We start from the raw sequence: 23,792 nt of genomic DNA on the forward strand, positions 1-23,792 counted from the left end.
TTTTCATTCTGCACAAAGTGAATAGTGTGTTTTGTGGTGCCTTCTCCTCGTTCTCATTTTCCTGGGTTGTACAGTGTAATATAAAAGACCAGGATTTATAGCTGAACACCATACATTTGAGACTAACATCGTGGTCCTAGAAACCTCATTATCTTGCATAAAGTATTTAACTTCTCTGCATATTATTTCCCCTGCTTATAAAATGAGATTGATACCTGCTTTACAAGGTTGTGACAGTTAAAAAGTTATTACAAACCAAGCATTTAGAACAGTACTAGATGTAAATTGTATATGTTATTCTTACATAGTTATTAGCAGGTTCTAACCAATCTTGAAGTCATTGTTACATTTTAGTTGTGCTAGACTTTCAGTCTCTACAGAGATCATTTTTCTTTTTAATGTTTATTTTAAACTAGTGTGATTTACAAGCAGTTGAAAAAGTATTACAAATTATTTCCATGTGTCCACCACCTAACCTCTCTGGTAACATTATTCTATTTAATTTTCAGTGCATACAAAAGAACTGTTTGTCTTGGGGAAATAATCAGCTGAAAATAATGAGAGACTCATTTTTTTGTTGTCAGTTCCAAATTAGTTTTTTTTTTTTTTCCTTTTGGGCAAAGAATGCTATATTTATTTACCAGGATTAAATTGTGTTATAAAATGTTTTCTTTCTGACTTATCTCCTCTGTATTAAATCCCACTTTCATGGCAGTTTATTAGATGATTTCTCAGGAATCTTTCCTACTTGACTACTACAGCTCAAATAGAGATGTGCAACCAGAGCTGTGGTCATTGTTTATTGTATAACAGTATAGATTGTTAAGTAAGTTGGTACTATCACAGGAACCTAGCTAATAACCTGCGAGCTGCTGAGTGACTTTAAGTTCTTAGATATTAAACATCAGTCACATATACAAGATCCCTTGAAATCATTTGTGCATTTCCTAAGTGCAGCTTTGTTGAAGCCTTGAAAGCTTAAAGTTAGATTAATACTGAGGACTTAGACTTCTTAAAAATTGTTCATTCCTGGTTATTACTCTACTTCCTCTCCCTCCCTCTTTCTCCCTCTCTCCTTTCCCTGCTACACACTCTCTCCTTTCTTCTTTTCTTTTCCGCTCCCCTTACCTCCCCTCCTCTCCTGTCTCTTCCCCTCTACTCGCCTTCCTTTCCCTTCCCTTCTCTTTCCTTCTTCTTTCTTATTTATTTTTGATTGGAAAGGCAGATTTACAGAAAGGAGGAGAGACAAAGATCTTTTCCCAGTGGTTCACTCATCAAATGGCCACGATGGCCAGAGTTGAGCTTATCAGGAGCCATGAGCCTCCTCTGGGTCTCATATAGGTGCAGAGTCCTAAGGCTTTGAACCATTTTTCACTTCTTTCCCAGGCCTTAAGCAGGGAGCTGGATGGGAAGTGGAGGAGCTGGAACAACAACTGATTCCCATTATAGGATGCTGGCACTTACAGGGGATTGGATTAGCTAACTGAGCTATTATGCCAGTCCCCATGCTTCACTTTTCAGAATAAAACATTCCAGGAGGTCTAGGAATTAATTTTAATCTCCAGATAACTCTTATGCAGGTCTCAGTGTAGTGATACTTATATTATTAGTTAAAAATCCCAGTAATGCTACTTGTCAATGTCATCAACAACAAAAAAGCCAGGCTATTCCCGAGTTATTTTATTATGATGAATGAGGAAAATTTGCATGTCTTTAAGAAAACACTGATGTCTCAGGTTTGTTAAGAATGGTAAGTTACAGAAAAATACATGATGGTATCTGTAAATAGGGCAGACACGTTTTCTACTTGTTTGCTGGACTACATTTGAATACCAGTTGATTACTTAATAGTTTAAATAATTCTGAAAGTATTTTTAGTCAAGTTGATATTTATTAAATTCTTGTTTTTGCCTAGGGTAGCACTTGACAAACAGCAGTCTCTCAGTTATATTCTTAATATTTAACACTAGTACACATTATATAATTTGTTTAAGAAATTCAGTAAAATTTTATATGTCTATTAAAATCACAAGAGGTAAAGCTAAAATGTATTATAACTTATAAAAATTTAGCTTTTCTGATTTATCTGGTAAGTTCTATTCTTTAACAATTATGTTATTTTGGTAGCTATTAACATGTTAAACTTTTATTCAAGAATCTAATAATGACTGTGAAGATTATCAAACACGGAAAAGAGGATTTTCCAAGAGAGGTGGTAAGGACAATGTTTTGGAACATTTGTACTTATGATAGCCCAAACTGATGAAACTAACTTTGTAAGTGTTGAAATAACAAAAACTTCTGGTGGAGAAAAACCTTTGAAGAAAAATACTTGGGCATATGTTCTCTGATTTTAATAATGGAGAGATTATTCACCAGTTCCACTTTGTGAAGTCATTGGGTACACGTGTTGTTTCTAAACTTTGCACTATATGTTATGAGGTCCACATGAGGGACAGTATAAATCTTGGTCAGTCATGATTGAGATGAGCTGGGTATGATTGAGTCTCTCAATAGGTATTAGAAATTTGGGAAAGGGAAGAAATTGTAGATTATTTTGTTCAAGTCAAGTAGTATTCTACCATACTTTTCTAATTCTGTCTCTAATGAATTTGAAATGAGAGTGTATAAAAATTACTCTGCTTATTTCTTCTTTATATGTGGATAGACACTGTAAAACTGAAACAGCAAAACTCATCAAAATACTGTGAGTTTACTATGAAGTTTACATATAAGTCAAACCCTAAAAAAGGGCTTATCATTTGAAACTGAAGAATAACCAGACAGATCAATGTTTTTGTTGCAGCTTGGGAACTTCCCTTTGTGTTGACCATTATTAGGTGGTTAGCTGGGTCAAGTGCAGCAGGGACTTAAAGACCTGAGGCTGAGGGAAGGATACTTGTCGACTCCTCAAAAGGCCATGAAGATACTCCGCTTTCTCAATTTTTAAAAATGTTCATTTTATTTGAAAGAGAGACAAACAGATGCCTGCAAGTGCCAAGATTGGGCCAGGCTAAAGCCAGGATCTGCACTTCCTGTGTGGGTGGAGGAACTCGGGCATTTGGACTATCTGCTACCTTCTGAGGCACCTACTTTATCCGGAAGCTGGATCAAAGTATAGCAGCTGATACTCTTAACTTAGGCGCTGTTATGTAAAATGTGTGCATCCCATACTGCAGGACCAATAACCACCCTGGTGAAGGCATTTTAGATCCGTTTCAGAATGTTTATCTTTTGGAGTCCATGTTCAAATGGCAATTCATGTGGAATTTATTTTTGTCTATTAGAAGATAAGAATCAAGGCATGTATTTTTTCCATATGGTGGTCTACTTGACTCAGGATCACTTACTGAAGACTGTCCCTCCTACTCTGTGTTCCCAAGCTGCTTTTGTTCTAACTTATGTGGCAATATAATATGTGTATCTCTTTTTGGGTTTAATTCTATTCCATTGGTCACTTTGTTTTTGCACCACTGCCCACATAAGCTAATTACTTAATAGAGCTTCAGAATAGGTCATGACACATAATGTCTTCCAAGGTTAATTTTTTTATTTAAAAGATTGCCTGGATTAGTTTTAGTTTTTTTGCACTCCATATGATATTTAGTGATAGCTTATCGTTATAAAAAAAAAACAAACCCTGTCCTCAACAAAGGAGAACTTAGTTCTGGCTGTTGTTACAAAATAAACTACCACAGACTAGGAAGCTGGCAGATATTTTATTTCTCACAGTTCTGAATTCTGGGAATTCTAAGATCACAAGACATTTTCAGATTCAATGACTAATGAAGACTTGTTTTGTGGTTCATAGATGGTGGCTTCTCTCTGTCATCAGTTGGTGAAGGAGCAAAACAGCTTTCTGGGGCTTTCTTTATGACAGAACTAAAGCATTCAGGGTGCTTCTTTCCTGGACGTGTAGTCATCCTCCAAGGAACCTGCTTACTAATACCTTGGGGGGTTAGGATTTCTTTCAAAAACTATTTATTGGAAAGGCAATGTGTCACAGAAAGGGAGAGAAACATAGTCCATCTGCTGGTTCATTCCCCAGTGCCTGCTGTAGCTGGGCAGAGATGGACCAAAACCAGGAGTTCACAATGCCTGCTGTAGCTGGGCAGGGACGGACCAAGATCAGGAGTTCCCAATACTGGCTGATCCTCTGCCGACTGGTGCCAACAGCTTATATGGGTGCTGGTCTGTGTTAGCTGCTTCACTTCCAATTCAACTCTTTGCTTACAGTCTGGGAAAGCAGTGAAGGGTGTTCCAGGTCCATAGGAGCTGTTTTTCTGTTTTTGTCTGTTGTGAAAATACTGCTGTACATGATCGTGTTCTGTGATCTAAGTCCCTGGTTTTAAAACTTCAAGTTAAATTAGAATATTTTTAAAAGTTCATGAAAATTTCATGAAGAAAAAGACTATGCATGTATCTCAATGTTTTGCAACAAAATAAATTTGAATTGTATTTTTCATGAAGTTTGTAAAATGTCCTTGTATCCTTTGAAGTGTGATTGCTAGGAGAAGTACTGGGATAGGTTAAAATGCCACAAAAGTTTGCTGTTCTAGCCAATGATCAGCATTTTTTCTTTTGAATACTGCTTGTATTGCTGCAAGTCTTTGATCCACTTCTAGAATTTTCAAAAAAGATATTTCTAGTTTTTGCACATTTTTTGATTGTCTGCTTCAGAATGAGAGAATTTGGGGTTGCAATATATAGACTATCAATTGGGAGCAAGTAACAGAGAGAAAAGGCCAGGCCTTGGGCCATCCTCTACTGCTTCCCCAGGCCACCAACAGGGAGCTGATGGGAAGAGAGGTTTATTTATTTGGAAGACAGTGGCACGGAGGGACTGTCCGTGCCAGAAACAGAGACATTCTGTCATTTGATTCACTCCCCTAAATGGCTAAAACCAGCAGGGCTGGGTTGTTCCAGTCTCCTCCCCCAATACTGGGCCATCTCCTGCTGTTTGTTTGTTTGTTTGTTTTTGGCACATTAGCAGAGAACTGGGTTAGAGATAGAGCTCTAAGATACAATGCTGGTGTCACAAATGACGATTTAACTTGCTATGCCAAGGCTGCTCAACTGTAGAGGGAGCTTTATAGCTTTAAGTGCATCCATTAGAAAAAAAATATGAGCGAAATGTTCAACTTTAGCAGTTTAAAAAGAAGTAAAACTTGTACAATAGATGGAAGGTAATACAGAGATGTACACATATACAGTAAAATACTGAATGATGAAAGTGAATGCAGTGGTTTCACACATTACCAAAGCTGAATAAAAGAAAGATGTACAATATACTAGCACTTGAAAAAGTTCATGTAGATTGGCAATTAAGAAGATAGGTATTGAATCGAATTCTTTTACATCAGTATAAACTTATTGTCGATTTCCTGTGAACTTTCTGTAGTCTCCTCAGATGTTCTGTATGATTGTGTTATGCAAAGCTCTGAAATAAAACCGAACAATGTGCTATTTAAGGATAAATATATGTATTAAAAATAAAAGAAGAACAAGAAAGTGTAAGACAATTCAGGATAACAGTTAAGTGGATGGAAAGTTCAGGACGAGAAACGAGGCAGATGTCAGGAATGTTTTAATTAAGACTAGATCATGGGTACACAGGCTTCATTTTATTATGTTTCGAGCTTATATGTATGTTTCATATCCATGAAAGTAACACAAGATAAGCTCTTTTTCAAGAGATAGACCTCCCCAACAGAATTTCTTAAATGGAAACAATTTAGAATGAAAAGTAAACTTAGCTATTAGTACAGATGGTTGAAGAATGTAAAGTATAGGCAATAGATGTGTAAGTGAATCTACTTTGAATTTGTTTTCTCATTTTATAAGCATGTTTTTAAAATATAGTTTTCTAAACATAGCACGGTAAATTTCATTCCTTTTCTTTTGGTGCAAACAGTTTTAAGTTCATAAGCTAAAAACTCAATTTCTTTATTTCCTGTCCTGTTTAGTACTTGGGATTTGGATTGATCTGGTTCTGCCCTAGGTGGAATCAAGTTTAATGAACCATTTTTAGTGACTGTGGGTACTCAGTTGGATCAATGAAAAAAATGTTTATAATGGGAATTAGACTTAAATGTGTGTCCAAATATGTCATCTTTGAGTAAGCTGTTGACTACTTTCTTGGGAGCAAATGTAACCCCTGGATTTGTTTAATCTACCTGTGGCTTGCAGAAATCAGTTAATAGTAGAGTTAGAATAATTATTAGTGTTCATTTTTAGTAAACCGTGGGGGGGATTTTTTAAAAATAGCTGTTCATATTGAGAATAACATTTTAGGTCAAATGTGGCATTTTTAGTAACCATCTGTTTAATGCCTTAAGTACTTATCTAAAGTCATTGAATTATATTATACAAGCCTTAACTCAAATTTGTTGCGATGTCCCCGTGATTTCTTTGTTGTTGTTTTGTCGTGTTCTTGTGTGTTGTGTTTTAATATTTTAGGCTATCAAGATGGAAATGGCTCAGAAGCTTCAGGTCCCCCCAGAAGAGGTGGAAGAGGTAGTTTCCGAGGTTGCCGTGCTGGATTTGGTCTAGGAAGTCCAAGTTAGTAGTCAATTGTAAATGGTGTGCTTTGTTTTGAAGAAAAAAAAGATTTAAAAAATTATCATGTAAAGCCAGCTAATTAGGATTCTGTGATAATGGTTTAGCACAGTGTGTCATATAAAGGAAATGTGTTCTAACATTTCTTAGACACGTAGTTGTGTATAAGTGAGGTTGGATATGTACATTTTTCCAGAAGTTTTTGTGACTTGATTGTGCAATATTATTCATTGTTGAGGGCTTTAGAGCCTTGCTTACTTGACTGGCCTTATAAGCAAAGTAGGTGGCCTTCGCTGTGGCTCTACACATCCCCCAGTGCCTGCCTTTACCCCTGTGGCTTTCTGCTTTAAAAGCCTCCAGCCTTCATTCTTTTCCAAAGTTAACATCTTCACAAGTCATTGTTGGAATTCTTGTGTCTCCAACACAGATCAGTAATTTGAAAAGCTAAAAACATAAATCTATAGTGCTAGTTCAGCAGAAGTGTAGTAGATTAGTGCGTGACTGTGCAGGCCTGGTCAGGCTTGATCGGGTAACAGTGTGTGCTGTTCTGGAGGGTAAGTGGTTGAAAAGATGCATGTGAAGTGTGTTGCTTTTGGAGATTTAACTTTTGCTGGCTGGTGTCAGTTTGGCATAAAATTGACCCTACCTTCTTTTATAAAATGGTTTTGATGAAAACTACTTAAGACATAATGTGTAGTTGAAAGAACTGATTTGTAGAGAAATTCTTTGTGCAATAATGTACATTTTTCATGGCAATATAACTTAATTTTTCCACTTTATGTGAAAGATTTAAGAACTTCTTGAAAGTAATGTCTAATTTTATTTTCTACAAATCAAGATAATGAAAACAATGAAGATGAAGGGATGCAGCGCTCTGCTGGCTTTTACGGTTCTAGAAGATCAGCCTTAAGTACCACAGGTCAGGAATAGAACTAATTACTTTATGTTAATCATTCCTGTATACTTTTGCATTAGGATCAGTGCCCCTAATGCATACATTTAAGTTTGGCTTCTGGCTCATGTCTCTGCTTTGGAGACAAAAACATATTGACAAAGTTTGTCCATGATGAATTATTTCTTCTTCTGTTATCCACTAGTTAGTTTGAGATGTGAATTGTATTTTGATTAGAGGAAAGAAATGGAAACTTGCATTGTTCTGAAAGAAACATTTTTGACTTGAGGGAAATAATTTGTATGATTTGAAGAGAAATTTTTAAAAACTATTTAAAAATGTTCAAATGATGGTCAGGTTTAAATTACATCTAGAATTAAAGGGTAAGGGTGAAGGACTCTTAAGTGATTATTCCACATTGGCTAGAAATGCACATTTTGGTTTCCATACTTGAGGAACTGTTTCCTATGCATAGTCTGCCTTACAATGTCTTTTAGGTAATGGTGACACGTTTCAAAGCAGAAGTGGCAGTGGAAGTGGACGAGGTAAGTTCTGATTGGTTTACTGTAACAGATTAAGACTATAATTCGGACTTACTGTTTGAAGTTAAAGGTAATTGTTACTACTTTTATAGAGACCTTTTGGAGTGTAAATACACAGTTGATTTTGGAGAGAAATGCATATATTCTTTTTGATCCTTTTATTGGCACTATATACCACAGATTTATTTATAAGATTGTTGACTGAACTTCACTTACAATAAGCAAACTAAAAATCACATAAAATTCCTTAATAACTAAATTAAATAATGTAATTATAAGTTGAATTCTGTATAGATGTTAATATTGCGATATGTTTGTACAAATTCCTGTTATAATATGGGATAGTTTGATTTGGTCTTAGAGAGTTCAGTATGTGTGTTTTTTACTCTGAATTTTTTAGAGTATAAATATTTGAATGTCATAGAAAATAAAATGCTTGAATAGTAAATAGTTTGATGAATCACTTTAAGAGATTTTCAGCAGTCATAATCATGAGTTGTCTGAGAACTTTTCAGAGTAACAGCCTGTTTCTCCCCTCACCACTACCCTGATTCTTGGATTTCTGAATGTAGGAAAAGTTTATTAAAGACTCGTTGAACCAGTTCCTCCACATATGTTCAAGTGTAAAGGAGAATTTCAAGACTTGTCAACATATAGTACAAAATGCTAGAGAGCTCACATATTTAAAATGTATCTAATTCATTTTCTGTTTTAAAATTGTTTTTATGTTAGAGACAGAGCGAGAACTCCCATCTGCCTGGCTCACTCTCCGGATGTGTGTCATTGCCCTGTGCTAGACCCCTATTGGGCACCAGGAACTCAGTCTAGGTCTTCTGTGTAGGTGGCAAGAAACCAGTTAGTTGATTCATCACTGTTAGCTTCCAGGGTCTGCATTAGCATAAGGAAGCTCTCAGGAGCCAGCTGTCAAACTCAGTACACCAATAGGGAAGGCTTGTGTCTTAACTGGTGTTTTATTTATTTTTTTTTAAATTTTTTTTTATTTGTTACTAACATTGGGTTATGTGATACAGTTTTATAAGCACTGGGGATTCCCCCCACCCCTCCCACACCCTTCCTTCCATAGTGAATTGCTCCACCTTGCTGCATAACCGCGGTTCAAGTTCAGTTGAAATTCCTTCATTGCAAGCATATACCTAGCATAAAGTCCAGTGTCTTACTGTCCAGATAAGTTCAGTGGCCTCTTGGGGAGACCTTCTCTGGCCTGAAGGTAGAGCTAACAGAGTAAAGTTCCGGTCAGTTAAAATCCCCAACAAAACATCAGCTTAACTGGTGTTTTAAATGCTAGGCTAAATGCTCATTCCTTTAATAAGCATTTTGAAGCTAATGCAGTCCCTACAGTGACACAGAAGGTGACTAAATCTCTGAAAGAAAGGTAGTTTACAGGACAGAATTAACAGATCCAACTGCAGTTCACCTAAAATTTAGGATTGTTCCTTGGCTGCAAGTAATTCTGATACAAAATGAGTCTTATCAACACAAAGATAGCATTTTGAATACTAAGGAAACTTAAAATGCTTAAGATTTTGTTTATTCTGTTAATTATTATTTATAAGAAGGGACATTAAAGGTACCTGTCTGTTCTTAGAAATTGTCATCTTTGAAGACAAAATAAAGGTATGTATAGCTTTATGTCTTGACTGACTCTAATTTTTTAAATAGGTGGTTACAAAGGTTTAAATGAAGAAATAATAACAGGTTCTGGAAAGAGTAAGTTTTACTTTTGATAAAATATTCAATTATTATAGTAAGTATTTTTTTTACCACTCAATCTTAAAAATGTTTGTCTACTTGAATTCCTATAAGATTCTTGGAAGTCAGAAGCTGAAGGAGAAGAAAGTGGTGATACTCAAGGTATGTTAGTTTTGTGTTATACCTGAATATGTATTTCATCTCAATAAATTAAAAAATTTTTTTTGTATTTATTTGATAGGCAGAGAGAGAGAGGCACTCTCTTTCTGTGGCCCAAGACTAAGTTGAGAGCCTAGACCTCAACCCAGGTCCCCTGTCTGGGTCTCAAGGACCCAGTCACTTGAGCCATGACTTGCTGCCTCCCAGGGTGCACATTAGCAGATGAGCAGGAAGCAGGAATTGGGAGCAGAGGGGGAACTAGAACCCAGGCCCTTGGATATGAGATGCAGGGTATCCCAAGTGATGTCTCAACTGCTATGCCAAATACCCACCCCTGAAAATGCCAAAAGCTTAAAAGCAGACTAATTAAAAAAATTGAACAGTGAAGACTTGTGATAAGTGGAGAGAGGTGTTATAGCTTTTAAATTTGGTTTTGTTGATTTTTGTGTTTTTTCTCCTGTAGTCTGTGTAATGTAAACGTCTGTTTTTAATTTTAATTCCAAGGACCAAAAGTGACCTACATACCCCCTCCTCCACCTGAGGATGAGGATTCCATCTTTGCACATTATCAGACAGGCATAAACTTTGACAAGTATGATACTATTCTTGTGGAGGTTTCTGGACAAGACCCACCGCCAGCAATTCTGGTCAGTATATTAATTGTTTCTGTAGTGACGATGAGGCAAACTCTGGTTTTAAATGCACGGCATATTTCTTTAAGTTGGTATCAGCAAAGAAACTTCACATTCAGTATCTAATGTCTTATGTTGGAAATGTAGAACCGTGTGTACCATCTAAAATAGAATTAATTGATACATCAAAAAAAAGCTTCCATCACACTCCAGACCAGAATGAGAACTTTATTTGAATTTACCAAAAAAGAATACTTTTCCTAAATTTGAAAATGTTTGCAGCCTAAATAGGCGAGAAGGTCTGGTTTAGGAGAATGGTTTTATGAGGAATGTCGGGGAGCCATCTGTCCTTATTAGTAATTACATTAAACTCTTATTACTGACCAGAGTTTTGAATGCTTCACGGATTTTAAGGGGTCAGGAAAACATTTTTAGAACTGCTGTCTGAGAAATATTTCTAATTCTATTAAGTTACAGTAAGATCTTTCTTTTCAGTGGAGGCATTTTGGTAAAGTAACTTTAGTTATATAAAGTAGAAGTTTGTTAATAAAGTTACATTAACAGAATTTCAACTGGTTCAAATGGAATATGTGCAATGATGTGCATATGCTATATGGAATTTAATTAATGCTTTTTTTTTCTTTCAGACTTTTGAAGAAGCCAATCTTTGTCAGACATTGAATAACAACATTGCTAAAGCTGGCTATACAAAGCTTACTCCTGTGCAGAAATACAGCATTCCTATTATACTTGCTGGAAGAGATTTGATGGCTTGTGCTCAAACAGGATCTGGGAAAACCGTGAGTCATTTTCCCACATATATTCATCCTTTTACTTAAAATTCATTTTTAATACTGTTTACACCCACCCCCAGACCTGACCCACACATATGCCAATGGATACTATAACCTGGCCTGGGCCGGCCTGCAGCTTTGGGCCATCCTCGACTGCTTTCCCAGGCCACAAGCAGGGAGCTGGATGGGAAGTGGAGCTGCCGGGATTAGAACCGGCGCCCACATGGGATCCCGGTCACATTCAAGGTGAGGACTTTAGCCGCTAGGCCACACCGCCGGGCCCTGCTCATGTGGTTTTGATGGTTCTGAAATGCTGTTGATTTCGTGGTTCCAAGGATGAGGAAACCCTTCCAAGGGCGGCTGGCTGACATAGTCCACCTTAGGGTCTCCATTCACCCAGATACTTGCTGGCAACAATTGGCTGGGGTAGTTGACCAATTTATTCTGCCCTCCTTCCTCTGCTGTGGTACTAGATGACCTCTATAGACCCCAGTGAACTGCCATGTATCCGATGTGCATCTGGACATGCTCTCCACTGCTCCATCTTAGCCACCGAGGAGGCCCAGTTCTGATACATGCACTCCACAGTCACACTGCAGATCCTGCGGCCCTCCCCGTGGTTGGAATTCTGAGTCTAGCGGTTCAGTTGTGGGGGGCTCCCAAAGAAACCTCATCTGAAATGACCCCAGACCTGACTCCTATGTATGCTAACCAGTAAGAGGTCTGTCTGATCAGTCCATCACCAACATCAGCCTGTACACAGTGGTAGTTGCAGTTGCTGGGTCACTTCTGTTTCCAGCCCATCTCTTATGGAAAGCAATGGATGCTGTCACCCAGTTCACCTCTGCTCACTACGCACTTGACCCATGTATATGCCAACAGGAACTGCAGTCCATTTGGAGTGACCAAGAGTTACCCCCTCCAGGCCTGCCAACCCTGGTTCCTGTGTGATAATATGTACAGCAGACTGGTTCATTCTGTTCTGCATCTCATTTTGGTTTTGTATACACATATTGGTGCTGCAGCCTAGCTAAGCCCAACTGACCCATCTTTTCAGCCCATACTTATGTTGGTGGGTTCTACCACCTATTCAGCCCGATCCACCCCTTGCCCTACTTCTCATGCTCACTGGTGGGAGCTATATCCCATCAGAGAGGTACCCCCAGTTTCTGTACTACTCCCAACCCTGGATCTTGAACTTTCCAGGTGGTTCTGTAGTCCAGCTGGATAAGACTTGCCCCCATTCCCAGTACTTGCCAGCTGATGCTGTGTCAAAGCTGGACCAGTCTATACTCACTCTGGCTCACACATGCACCAGGGAATACAGTTGCTTAACCCAGCCTGGGTCTCTCCCTAACCCAGTTCACATGCAGGCCAACAGGTGTTGTAGCCCTGCCTAGCCTGGTCTTCCCCTGGTCCCATTTCTCAGGTTCACCCCTTACTGGGCTTGTACCTCCTCCCGCCCCCGAACAGCGTCTCACATGTGCTGGTGGGTATTACAGCCCAATCTGGCATGGCCTGCTTCACCTCAGCATTTGCCAGCAGGTGCTGTAGCCCAGCCTGACCAGGTCTGCTCCCAATTCAAGCTCATGCTGGTGGTTGCTACAGCCTAGCCCAGCCCAGCCAGTCCCTAGTCCTGGCACCAATGTTAACTTGCTGGTGTTGAGGCCCAACCTGGCCTGACTTGCACCCTCTCTGCCCGTGGGTGTTATGAATTGGCCCAGGCTGGCCCACCCCCAGACCTGACCCACACATATGCCAGTGGATACTATAATCTGGCCTGGGCCAGGCTGCTTTCAGTCTTGATTCTGGTGCTACAGGGATTGCATCCTGTCAAAGGAGTTCCCCAAGCTTTTCTATCAGGTTAACTCCCAGTGGCAGATCTTGCACACTGGTGTGTCCTTGGCCCAGCCTGACTTGGCTCACCTCCTGTCCTGACAGGTATGGTGGCCTTGCTCCACTGGCTCACACCCATTCCAGCCCTTACCATTGGGTGCTATAGCCCAGATACACCTTGTCCACCCTCAGACCCAGTTTTTGTATGGTTCAGCAGATGGCCAGATATAGCCCAGCCTGCCCTATACCCACCCTGGCTCTCACAAACACCAGCAGGTGTTGGAGCCTTGCCTGGTCTGGCACATCTCAGACACAGTCCACACCCATGCCAAGGTATACTACAGCCATGGCTAGGCCAATTTACCACCCCCATTCTTGTTCTTGAGATCACCGTTGGAAACCGCAGCCCAGCAGGAGTGTGTCCTTAGCTCCCTGACCAACCTGCTTCCAACCACAGATGTTGTGTGTGCCAGTAGTTCCGATCCAGCCTGGCATAGCCCAACCCCTGTCTTGGCTTTTGCCATTGGATGTTGCCTCCTGGCCTGGGCCGGCCCACCTCCAATCCCAGCTCTGATTGGCAGATGCTGCCACCTAAAACCTGTCCAGTCTGCCCCTTCCATGGCTTTCATGCAGATCGTTAGGTATGATAGCCTAGCTCAGTATGGCCCATACTCCATCCTGGCTTATGTACATGTTAGGGTGTTAAGGTTTGGCTTGACCCTGCCTAGTCTGTACTTTCAGAATTAGCCCACACATGATGATAAATGGAGCAACCTTGCCTGGCCTGACCAACACCCAGCTCTGACTCACGTGCTCACCAATGGGAGCTATGGCCTGCCAGGGGAGTTCTCCAAGTTCTCCCACCAGACCCACTCCCAGACTTAGATCTCACATGTACTAGCATGTGCTAAGCCCTTACCCACTATAGGCTTGTCCCCCCTCTGTCATGGTCTTTCTGTGTGCTGGTGGATGTTGCAACCCAGCCTGCCTCACACCCTATTCCTGGGTGTACCTATGGGTGCTGCAGCCTGGACCAGCTGGGCCTATTACCAACCTCAGTACCCATGAATGTCTTGGGGTCCCATGGTCATAACCTTGCTCAGCCCGTCACCCAGCTCAGCTTTTGAACAAACCAGCAGATATTGCAGTTCCACAGTGATGAGCCCATGTATCTCCCCCGACAGAATCTGTCCCCAGACCTAATTCTCTTGTGTGCTGGTTAGTGTCATGGCCCAATGTTAACGTGACCCATCCCCTCTTCTGACACTCACTGGTGGATACTGGGATCTAGCCCTGCCAGGTAGGCGCCCAGTCCTAACTTTAGTGTACACAAGTAGGTTGTAGTCAGTGATTATTGGTGCTAGCTAGCTCAACTCAGGTCTTTCATGTGGGCGGGTGCATCAGTTTGACCCAGAAAGGTCCCTTAACTTCTCCTCCAAACCACTCAACCTTAGCTTACTGCAATTACAGTGGTCTTGTCAGCACAAGTCCCCTAGAAGTCATTCTTCACCTGTAACATACTCCGTCAGCAGTCCCCAACCTCTGACACATTCGATACCCAGTTCCCTGACCATACATACCCCTGTAAGTTTATGGGTTCATCAGCTCCATCTTCTAGTGGGGTGGCATGCTTACCTGGAGCCCTGTCTGCCCATATAGGACCCCAGAACCAGTCCTCAGGCACATATGCCGGCCTGGAACCCCAGTCCTCACCCAGCCAGGACTCAAGCAAATGAGCACAAGCCCAGTCCCGTAACACACCATGCCAGCCTGGGGCCCTAACACCCCCACCCACCTGGGACCCAAACACTTGGGGGTAGTTTCCTGACCTCCTTTATGCCAGTCCCTAGCGCTAGTCTCTAGGCTCTAGGAGGCTGCCTTGGTGCCATGATGGAAGGATCAGACCATTGATGTTGATCAGCTTCTGTTACTGACGTAAAGGGAAAGATAAGTGAGCTGTGTAATACAGCAGCTGATTGGTGAGAGTTTTGGAGGTAGATTTTAACAAGTGTTTTGTTTATTCAAATAAAACCATAACACAAAGCGTCTCTTACCAGGTGTAACTTCTAGAAGGATTTTGTGGTTAGATGATTTCATGAAATCATACCTATATTCACCTGTATAAGTAGGTTAATACTAATGTTTAGAATTTGAGTGCTTTATTAAAACTTAAGTACAGTTTCTGATAACTTTTTTGTCAACCATTTTATGTTGTATGTATGTATGAGCATCCAAACTTAAGAACTCATTGAACTGAAATTCCCATTTCTTTCCTTAAATTTGCCAGCGAGGTGAAAGAGGAAGCTGGAGGGTGAGGGTATAAGGGCATGACAAGTTACTTTTGGTAGGGATAAATTGAGTATAAATTTGTGAGTTAGGCAATTTAATTCCTAGGCAGCTTTTCTCTTGCCAATATTGGCTCATCTGATGCGTGAGAGAGTAACTTCCAGTCGTTTTAAAGAGCTACAGGAGCCAGAGTGTATCATCGTAGCACCAACTCGAGAACTCATCAACCAGATTTATTTGGAAGCCAGAAAATTTTCTTTTGGGTAAGTATATTTGAAGTGCTATTCTCAGATTTTCTCTTTGGAGTTATTTTTAGTCTCTCTTATTTTGAAAGAATTCGGTAATAAGGCATTCATTTAGTTTTTAGCTATTTTGTTTGATGTGCACTTAAAAAGTTATGAAATCCTATTTATTTGTTAGAAGAAATGTTATGCTTGATCTTAACCAGAAGGCTAAGAAGCAGTAGAAGAAATATACTTATTAAAAATAACAGCATAAAAAGTCAATATGTTGATATTTTTAAATGCTTGATCTTAACCAGAAGGCTAAGAAGCAGTAGAAGAAATATACTTATTAAAAATAACAGCATAAAAAGTCAATATGTTGATATTTTTAATAACTTTTACTGCATGTTGAACAATGAACTTAGTGTGTTCCTAACAGTTCTTTATTTTTTATAATACATTTATTATTATTATTTTTATTGGAAAGGCGGACATACAGAGAGGAGAGACAGAGAGGAAGATCCTCCGTCCGATGATTCACTCCCCAAGTGGGCGCAACGGCTGATGCTATGCCGATCCAAAGCCAGGAGACTCCTCCGGGTCTCCTACGCGGGTGCAGGGTTCCAAAGCTTGGGGCCGTCCTTGACTGCTTTCCCGGGCCACAGGCAGGGAGCTGGAAGGGAAGCGGGGCTGCCAGGATAGAACTGGTGCCCACATGGGGTCCCAGGCGTGCAAGGCGAGAACCTTAACCACTTGTACCACCACGCCAGGCCCAGTTCTTTATTTTTATATGTAACTTCATAATAGAGAAACCTGTTTTTTAGTGGCTGATGCTATAGTGTAGCCTTTAGGCTGCTGCCTGCAGCACCAGCACCAGCATCCAATATGGGCACAATTTCAAGTCCTAGCTGATCCACTTCTAATTCATCCCTGCTAACAAGCCTGGGAAAGCAGTGGAGAATGGTCCAGGTGTTTGAGTACCTGCATCCAGGAAGGAGATCCGGAAGAAGCTCCTGGCTTTGGGTTGGCCCAGCCCCAGCCATTGGGGCCATTTTGGAAGTGAAACCATTGATGGAAGATCTGTTTCTCTGTCTTCACTACTGCCTAACAAACTATCTTAAAATTTAGTAGCTTAAAACAATGAACATTTCTGAGGGTTTAGGAGTTGGGAACTAGCTACACAAGGTGATTCTGGTTTGGAATCCTTACAAGGCTGCAGACGGGATGTCAGCCAGGGTAACACTCACCTGGAGGCTTGACTGGACCATTCCATAAAGGTGCTTGATTATCCTGAGGAAGTGATTATGGTCTTCTGTGAGTTGAGAGAAAGTGAGAACAGAGCACATAAGAATTTTCACAAAATAGTCTGAAAAGTTACTTCTGTTACTGTTATATTCTGTTTGTAAGAGGCAAGTCACTACATTTGGCCCATTCTGACTATTGAATTTGTTGGAACTAGTGTGGAATGAAGCAAGGCTCTTGGTTCTAAAATTAACACAGGTTTTAAGGTAGCAATAGCAGGACATAACATCTCTTGAGCTTGGAACCTATTGGGCTTCATAAGTTGCACACAGTCATGAAGCCAGCCTTCCCATATTTCCTTCTATTAATGAGGGAAGGGAAGTCAATACCTGTGTTTGAAGGGAAGAATATTGAAGAATTGATGTATTTCTAAAACTATCAAAGGTGTGCTTGCTTTGGCAGCACATATAATAAAAATCCTCAAAGGTATCATCATCTTTTTTAATTTACCATGGGATTGAACTATTTTTTGAGTATTTAATTAGTCTTGCTTTGTAAATTATCCATTTGTTATCAGTTTATTATAAAGTTAGTTTTTTTTGAATACAGATTTTAAAAAATCCATTTGAAAGAGTTATATAGAGGAGATACAAAGAGATCTTCCAGGTGCTAGTTCATCACCCAAATGGCTGGGCCAGTCTGAAGCCAGGATAATTTGTTTTGTATCTCCCACATGGGTGGCAGGGGCCCAAGTATTTGGACCATCTTCTGCTTTTCCCAGGTTGTTAGCAGAGAACTCCATCAGAAGTGAAGCAGTTGGGACTCAAATCAGGGTCTAAATGGGCAGCCAGTATTGCAGGTGGCCACAATGCTGAGCCCTGGTGTTTGTTTCTTGCTACTCATGTACTGCTTTGCTTTTAGGCTTTTGAATCAAGTGAAAGAACATAGTTTCTTTCTTTCTCTCTCTCTCTCTCTTTGATCCTCTAATGTGAGAAGTAGAGAAATACAAGCAAAGCTCCATTTGGTTGTCTACTGTCCAAATGCTTGCAGTGGCCAAGTCTTAATAACCAGGCTTCGAAGCAGAACGTGGAATGCAGTGCTTTTCTCTGGGTGAAAGGGACCCAGTCACTTGAGCAGCTGTGTCCTGTTGCTTCCCAGGTCTGCCTTGAGGGGAAACTGCAATCAGCAGCTGAAGCTGGGAGTAGAATCCAGACATTCTGATGTGGAATATGGGATCTTAGTTGCTAGCTAAACACCCACCGCAATGTTTTTCCAAAATTTATTATTTTTCTCCATATTTTCAGCTTTTTGGGCAGAATTTATTTTTTAAAGTTAAGTGAATATATAATCGTTCCTTTTTTTCTGTATAGATTTGTTGTACATATTGTTAGAAGTAAATGTCTAATTTTCAAGTAACTAAAAAGTGATGTTTATCTTGTCAACAGGACTTGTGTAAGAGCTGTTGTTGTCTATGGGGGAACCCAGTTGGGGCATTCAATTCGGCAGATAGTACAAGGTGTTAATATATTGTGTGCTACTCCTGGAAGACTGATGGATATCATAGGTAAAGAAAAGGTAGGCCTGCATGGATGGCAAGATGTGAAACTGACAATTTTGCTTTGTGAATATGCAGGAAAGGGAAAGAGTGGGGTACTATGAGATATATTATTTCTTTTTAATTTAATTTAATTTTATTTTTATTTTGACAATCTTTACATAGTTAACTAGGGTAAGAAGGTTCAAGGGCTACAGGAAAGTGGATAATACTAGTATGTTTTCCATATTGTTACCTTCATGTTTAAAGGGGGGTATTAAGGGAGAAGGCCCACCCACTTTCCCACCCTCCCCAGGTCCCGGATGTAGGACATGCTCTGAGGTTCTTGCTCAAGTGCAACAGTTATGAATTTCTGTCAATCTTGCCACTCGAGATATATTATTTCAACACTGTTCACATGTTGGGTTCCATCAGATTGTTTAAGAATGCATTCACAGTATCCCAGCAGAAAACAAGAAAAAAAGAAAAGCTCAAAGAGATTAAGAGAATACTCAAAAATTTGGTTTGTGGAAAAAAAGTGAAATTGAAAGATAGGTTTATTTTGGTGCAGAAAGTTTTTGATCTTGTGTGCATGAGTTGTCTTCTGAATTGTTCATGCAAAATGTATATTATGAGAAAACTACATGGGTTTCATATTTGTTTTGCATCAAAAAAATTTTTTTTAAAACTTTGTTGTCTTTGAGAGAGAAAGAGAGACCAAGATCCCCTCATCTGATGCTTTGTGTGCTCCCAAAAACTTGCAATGATGTTTTCTCTTTACATCAGTAATTATTTATATGAAATAAGAGAAGTTTCCTAGTTGTGAATGATCAGAGAATGGAGAGTTAATTAAGGATCTTAAGAGGGGGTGGGGGAGAAAAATGACCAGTTATAAGATATTTGAATGTTATGTTGTTAACAAGATTTTAATATGAAAGAATCTGACTTTATTAGCTAATGCAGTCTACATCTGCGCAATCCAAATACTGTAAGCACCAACATTTGTGTCTGTTTCAGTTGAAAAATGTTAACATTTTTATTTCCACATTCATATTAGCCATACTTGGATCATGTAATAGTTGCCTATGGCTAATGGCTCACATGCTAGATTGTAGACAATAGAACTTCTAATTGTAGAAAGTTCTGTTATACAGTATTGATTTAGATATTTATTTTAGCCTTAATTTTAAAAATATTTTATACATTGGAGAAATTTAATGACAGAAAGACACTGCTAATGTTATTTTATCCTTAAGAATTGTTTGTTAGTATCTTCGTTTAATATAAACTAGTGTACATTTTCTTCTTTTCATCCACGGAAATACCCTTAAAGATTGGTCTCAAACAAGTCAAGTATTTAGTTTTGGATGAAGCAGATCGCATGTTGGATATGGGTTTTGGACCAGAAATGAAGAAGTTAATTTCTTGCCCAGGAATGCCGTCAAAGGAACAACGTCAAACCCTTATGTTCAGTGCAACATTTCCAGAAGAAATTCAAAGGTAAAAGTTTTTCTTAATATCTTAGTTGTATCAATAAACATCTGTATGGAAGTCAGCGCAATTGAATATTGTCTCTGAGATTGGATTTTTAAAATTTAAGATTCTAACAGGTGGTTTAAAAAGTTGTGTTTCTAAAAAATATTGTGACTTTTATTCATTAGCATCACATTTTAATTTGAAAGGACATACATGTTATAACAGATCTTAGGATTGAACAAGAATTTAATACATGAAATTATCTTTAGTTTTGGGCATTCCAACCTAATAAATTTGGATCAATGGATCTTTGGTAGAAAAGTCACCTATCAATTATTGGCAGATATTTGAGAGTCACACCATTTGCCATGTGGTTTGTGAGTTCAGAGGTTAGGATGCAGTGTCCCTTCACTATGACAGTTCTTCTCTTAGCTTGTCCCTTGCATAGGAGGCTCAGATGTCTACTAATACTGATAACTTATACTTCAGGTAGGACTCCTGTTCTTTTTCCTAATGGAATTACTCTCTTTTTGAGAACTGAGGTCTTTAAATCTGAAGACCCTCAATTTGGAGTGGATGGAGGCAAAAGGAGCACAGGTTCAAAAATAGGTAGTTGTGTTGGTAGATTGGCTATTTTTACTTAAAACCTTTGGTTTCTGGACTCATGAACCATATGGAGATTTTTTGTTTTGGTTGCTGTGCTCTTTTGGGTGTTGATGTGTTCTGATGAAGGTTTGCTTCCAAGCTGGCCCTTGAGGGTGTTGCCCCTCCCCCTATCCCTGGAATGTTCCGTTGTTCTTTCAGAATACTAGCTTCTGAGTGGTACAGTAAGACTTGTGGATCCCATGTTTACAGATGTACTTCAGCATCTCTTTTGCTATGCAGTTCATCTCCTCTTTGAAGAGAATGTTTTATGGGTTCCTATGTTAAGTCATCAGACTCTTATAAGCTCTGGAATTGTGGTGTTGGTTATTGATTTTTTTTTAACTTAGTGTTTAAGTAGAAGTCTGTGTGAAGTTAAAAAGAACTCTATATTGATGAAAAAATAAATCTTAAGAAAGCATTGGATCAGTTGGTGTTTTTTTTTTTTCCTTAACAGTGCACAAAACAAGCTTTTTTTTTTTTTTAAGATTTATTTATTTTTATTACAAAGTCAGATATACAGAGAGGAGGAGAGATAGAGAGGAAGATTTTCCGTTATGATTCACTCCCCAAGTGAGCACAATGGCTGGTGCTATGTCGATACGAAGCCGAGATTCAGGAACTTCTTCCGGGTCTCCTACACGGGTGCAGGGTCCCAAAGCATTGGGCCATCCTCAACTGCTTTCCCAGGCCACAAGCAGGGAGCTGGATGGGAAGTGGAGCTGCGGGGTTTAGAACCGGCATCCATATGGGATCCCTGCATGTTCAAGGCAAGGACTTTAGCCACTAGGCCACGCTGCCGGGCCCAAAACAAGCATTTTTTAGACAACCAGGTTATATCTTAAATTTGAAGTGGTACAGGCAGGCAGGTCTTTGGCTTAATGGTGCGGATGCCCACATCCCATACTAGAGTGCCTGGGTTTGATTTGCAGCTTCATACAGCTCTTGATTCCAAAGTCATTCCAATCCCAACACTGGGAGACAAGAGGTAATGATTCAAGCTCTTCAGTTCCTAACACTCACGTAGGAGACCTGGATTGAGTTCCCAGCTCCCCGTTTTGACCTGCCTCAACCCTGGCTTTTTCTGGCATTTGGGGAAGTAATCAGCAGATGGGAACTGTTTTCTGCCTGGGGACTGCATGCCTGGGGTCAACACTTTGATCTGGCAAGGTCTTGATTTCTGTAAAATAGCTCCAGTTTGTATTTCAGAGCATTATGTATAACCCCTGAAGGGGAGCTAAAGGTTCTTTGACTCATGTCTGAGGTTGTTGTTACTGTGGCTCAGCCTGTGTTACCTTTGCTCTTGTATTTACTGACTAACAGTTTTCTGCCTAGTATAATTCCTGAGTTCTGAACTTTGATTTGAGGGAGTTTTGGAAGACCTTTACATACTGAAAAACTTAAGAAGAAAAATAAAAGGCTTCTTACTCAGCTTCCCCTTTTGTTCGTCTCTGTCCTGGAATACAGAGGCCCTGAGCCATGAATTCATGGTGCAGGACACTCAGACAGTATCATTTTAGTGAATGAAAAATCAATAAAGAATTTCAGATAATGTCAGTATTTGTGCTTGGGTGAGATGATGCTGTTCTATAGGTGGAGGTATTTTCTTGTATGGTTCAAGAGCAGGTCCAGAGACAAGAGGCAGTGAATGGTTTGTTAAGGTTCTGGATATGGTGAGTTTGAACTATTTTATGGCATTTGAGGGCACAGCTAAGAAACACAGGACTGACTGCACAGGGGAGGAGACTGAAGATAGATTTGAGTGTCTCCATTTATCCTTAATAAGTCAGGTCTCTAATTGCTATCTTCTCCCACCTCCTGGTTGAGGGTGATACAAAGCAGGACTGTACACTGATAGTAAGTTCCTGTGTGTCGGGATTTGAGACCCTCAGTCTTTGGTGCACATCTGTGCAGTCTGGCTCTGCCCAGCCCCTAGACCTTTTACCTCCTATTTTCTACCCAGCTGTACTGTACAAGTATTATTTTATCTGCATATTGTGACATGAAAAGCATTGCACTATGCTTTCGTTTGCTCATAATTATTCATTTGAAGCAGCATAATTCAACTGGCCATATTACAGAAAACAATTCCTAAAAATATACAGAAATGCAGTAAGTGAAGAATAAAGTTTGTGCATATGTTCCAACTTTTAATAAATGGCTACATATTGCAGATGTTTATTTTATATCACACTTTAAAATCCTATACATTTATTTGAGAGGCTGGAAGAGAACTACCATCTGCTGGTCTTCTTCACAAATACCTTTAGTGATCAGGGTGGAGCTGGGATGAAAATCCTGAGGGAGGGACTCAGTTCACGTCTCCTACATGGGCAGTGGGGACCCAAACACTTTAGCCATCACTGATTCCTTGAAGAGTCTGGGTCTGAATCATGCATCCAGAGATGGAGGCAGGCACCCCAGTATAGGCATCCTATTGTGGCTAAACTGGTAGGCTAGGTATCTCTCATCAGCTCACAATTATTATGATGATGCACATTTTATATAGTTTCTATTGATCGAAAAACTGGTGAAAATTATGTAACCATGGTTTGACACGAAGTTATGTTTTTTGCAAAATTTTAACATTTTGTATTGAGCCTTGGATGTGATATTTCAATTAAATCACCATTTCCTGTTTCAGCTATAATAATCCACTGCCTAATATTGTAGCTACACTTAGAATTCTGTGACTATTGTATTAATGGAGGAGATAAGGAGTAATGTTTTGTTTTTCAAGGTTGGCTGGGGAGTTTTTAAAATCAAGTTATTTGTTTGTTGCTGTTGGACAAGTGGGTGGAGCATGTAGAGATGTTCAGCAGACCGTTCTTCAGGTTGGCCAGTATGCAAAACGAGAAAAGCTTGTTGAAATTCTGCGAAACATAGGTATGTTATACTGATGTGATTTTCTGAAATCATAATTATGATTTTTCAAAAGTGATTTTTTATAAAATAGCTACATAGTTTGTTTTTAATGTAACTTAAATATATTATGGTTCCATTTTCTGTGCAAACTATATATGTAGGCCTTTTCTCTCCATAATGGGATTAGGAGGTATTGGAGACTTAGTTTAACAGCATTTGACTAAATACTATCCCAACAGAAGTATTTTGATTACTTTTTAAAGAATGAGGGGAGGTATTTATTCTTCCATCTGCTAATTGACTCCTCAGATGTCTGTAATGACTAGGGCTGAGCCAGGGCTGACATTGTAAACTCAGTCCCTCCCACATGGATTTGAGGGATCCAGCTTCTGAAGCCCTC

At 39.6% G+C, this 23,792-nt stretch overlaps 1 protein-coding gene across 2 annotated transcripts in view; it reads left to right on the forward strand.

Annotated features, from left to right (window-relative positions):
- Positions 1 to 23,792, forward strand: part of DDX4 (DEAD-box helicase 4) — a 53,432-nt gene that overhangs the window by 21,919 nt on the left and 7,721 nt on the right. For both annotated transcript variants that reach the window (XM_040977697.1, XM_040977698.1), the window contains 12 exons: positions 2,156 to 2,215; positions 6,460 to 6,561; positions 7,397 to 7,477; positions 7,948 to 7,995; positions 9,673 to 9,720; positions 9,817 to 9,864; positions 10,366 to 10,508; positions 11,141 to 11,293; positions 15,518 to 15,672; positions 18,321 to 18,450; positions 19,743 to 19,909; positions 23,268 to 23,413. In XM_040977697.1, the coding sequence (XP_040833631.1) occupies positions 2,156 to 2,215; positions 6,460 to 6,561; positions 7,397 to 7,477; positions 7,948 to 7,995; positions 9,673 to 9,720; positions 9,817 to 9,864; positions 10,366 to 10,508; positions 11,141 to 11,293; positions 15,518 to 15,672; positions 18,321 to 18,450; positions 19,743 to 19,909; positions 23,268 to 23,413 (1,281 nt within the window). The remainder of the gene's footprint in view (positions 1 to 2,155; positions 2,216 to 6,459; positions 6,562 to 7,396; positions 7,478 to 7,947; positions 7,996 to 9,672; positions 9,721 to 9,816; positions 9,865 to 10,365; positions 10,509 to 11,140; positions 11,294 to 15,517; positions 15,673 to 18,320; positions 18,451 to 19,742; positions 19,910 to 23,267; positions 23,414 to 23,792) is intronic.

Source organism: Ochotona curzoniae, unplaced genomic scaffold (genome assembly GCF_017591425.1).
Source record: "Ochotona curzoniae isolate NIBS_2020 unplaced genomic scaffold, NIBS_Ocur_1.0 contig_2754, whole genome shotgun sequence".
NCBI lineage: Eukaryota > Metazoa > Chordata > Mammalia > Lagomorpha > Ochotonidae > Ochotona > Ochotona curzoniae.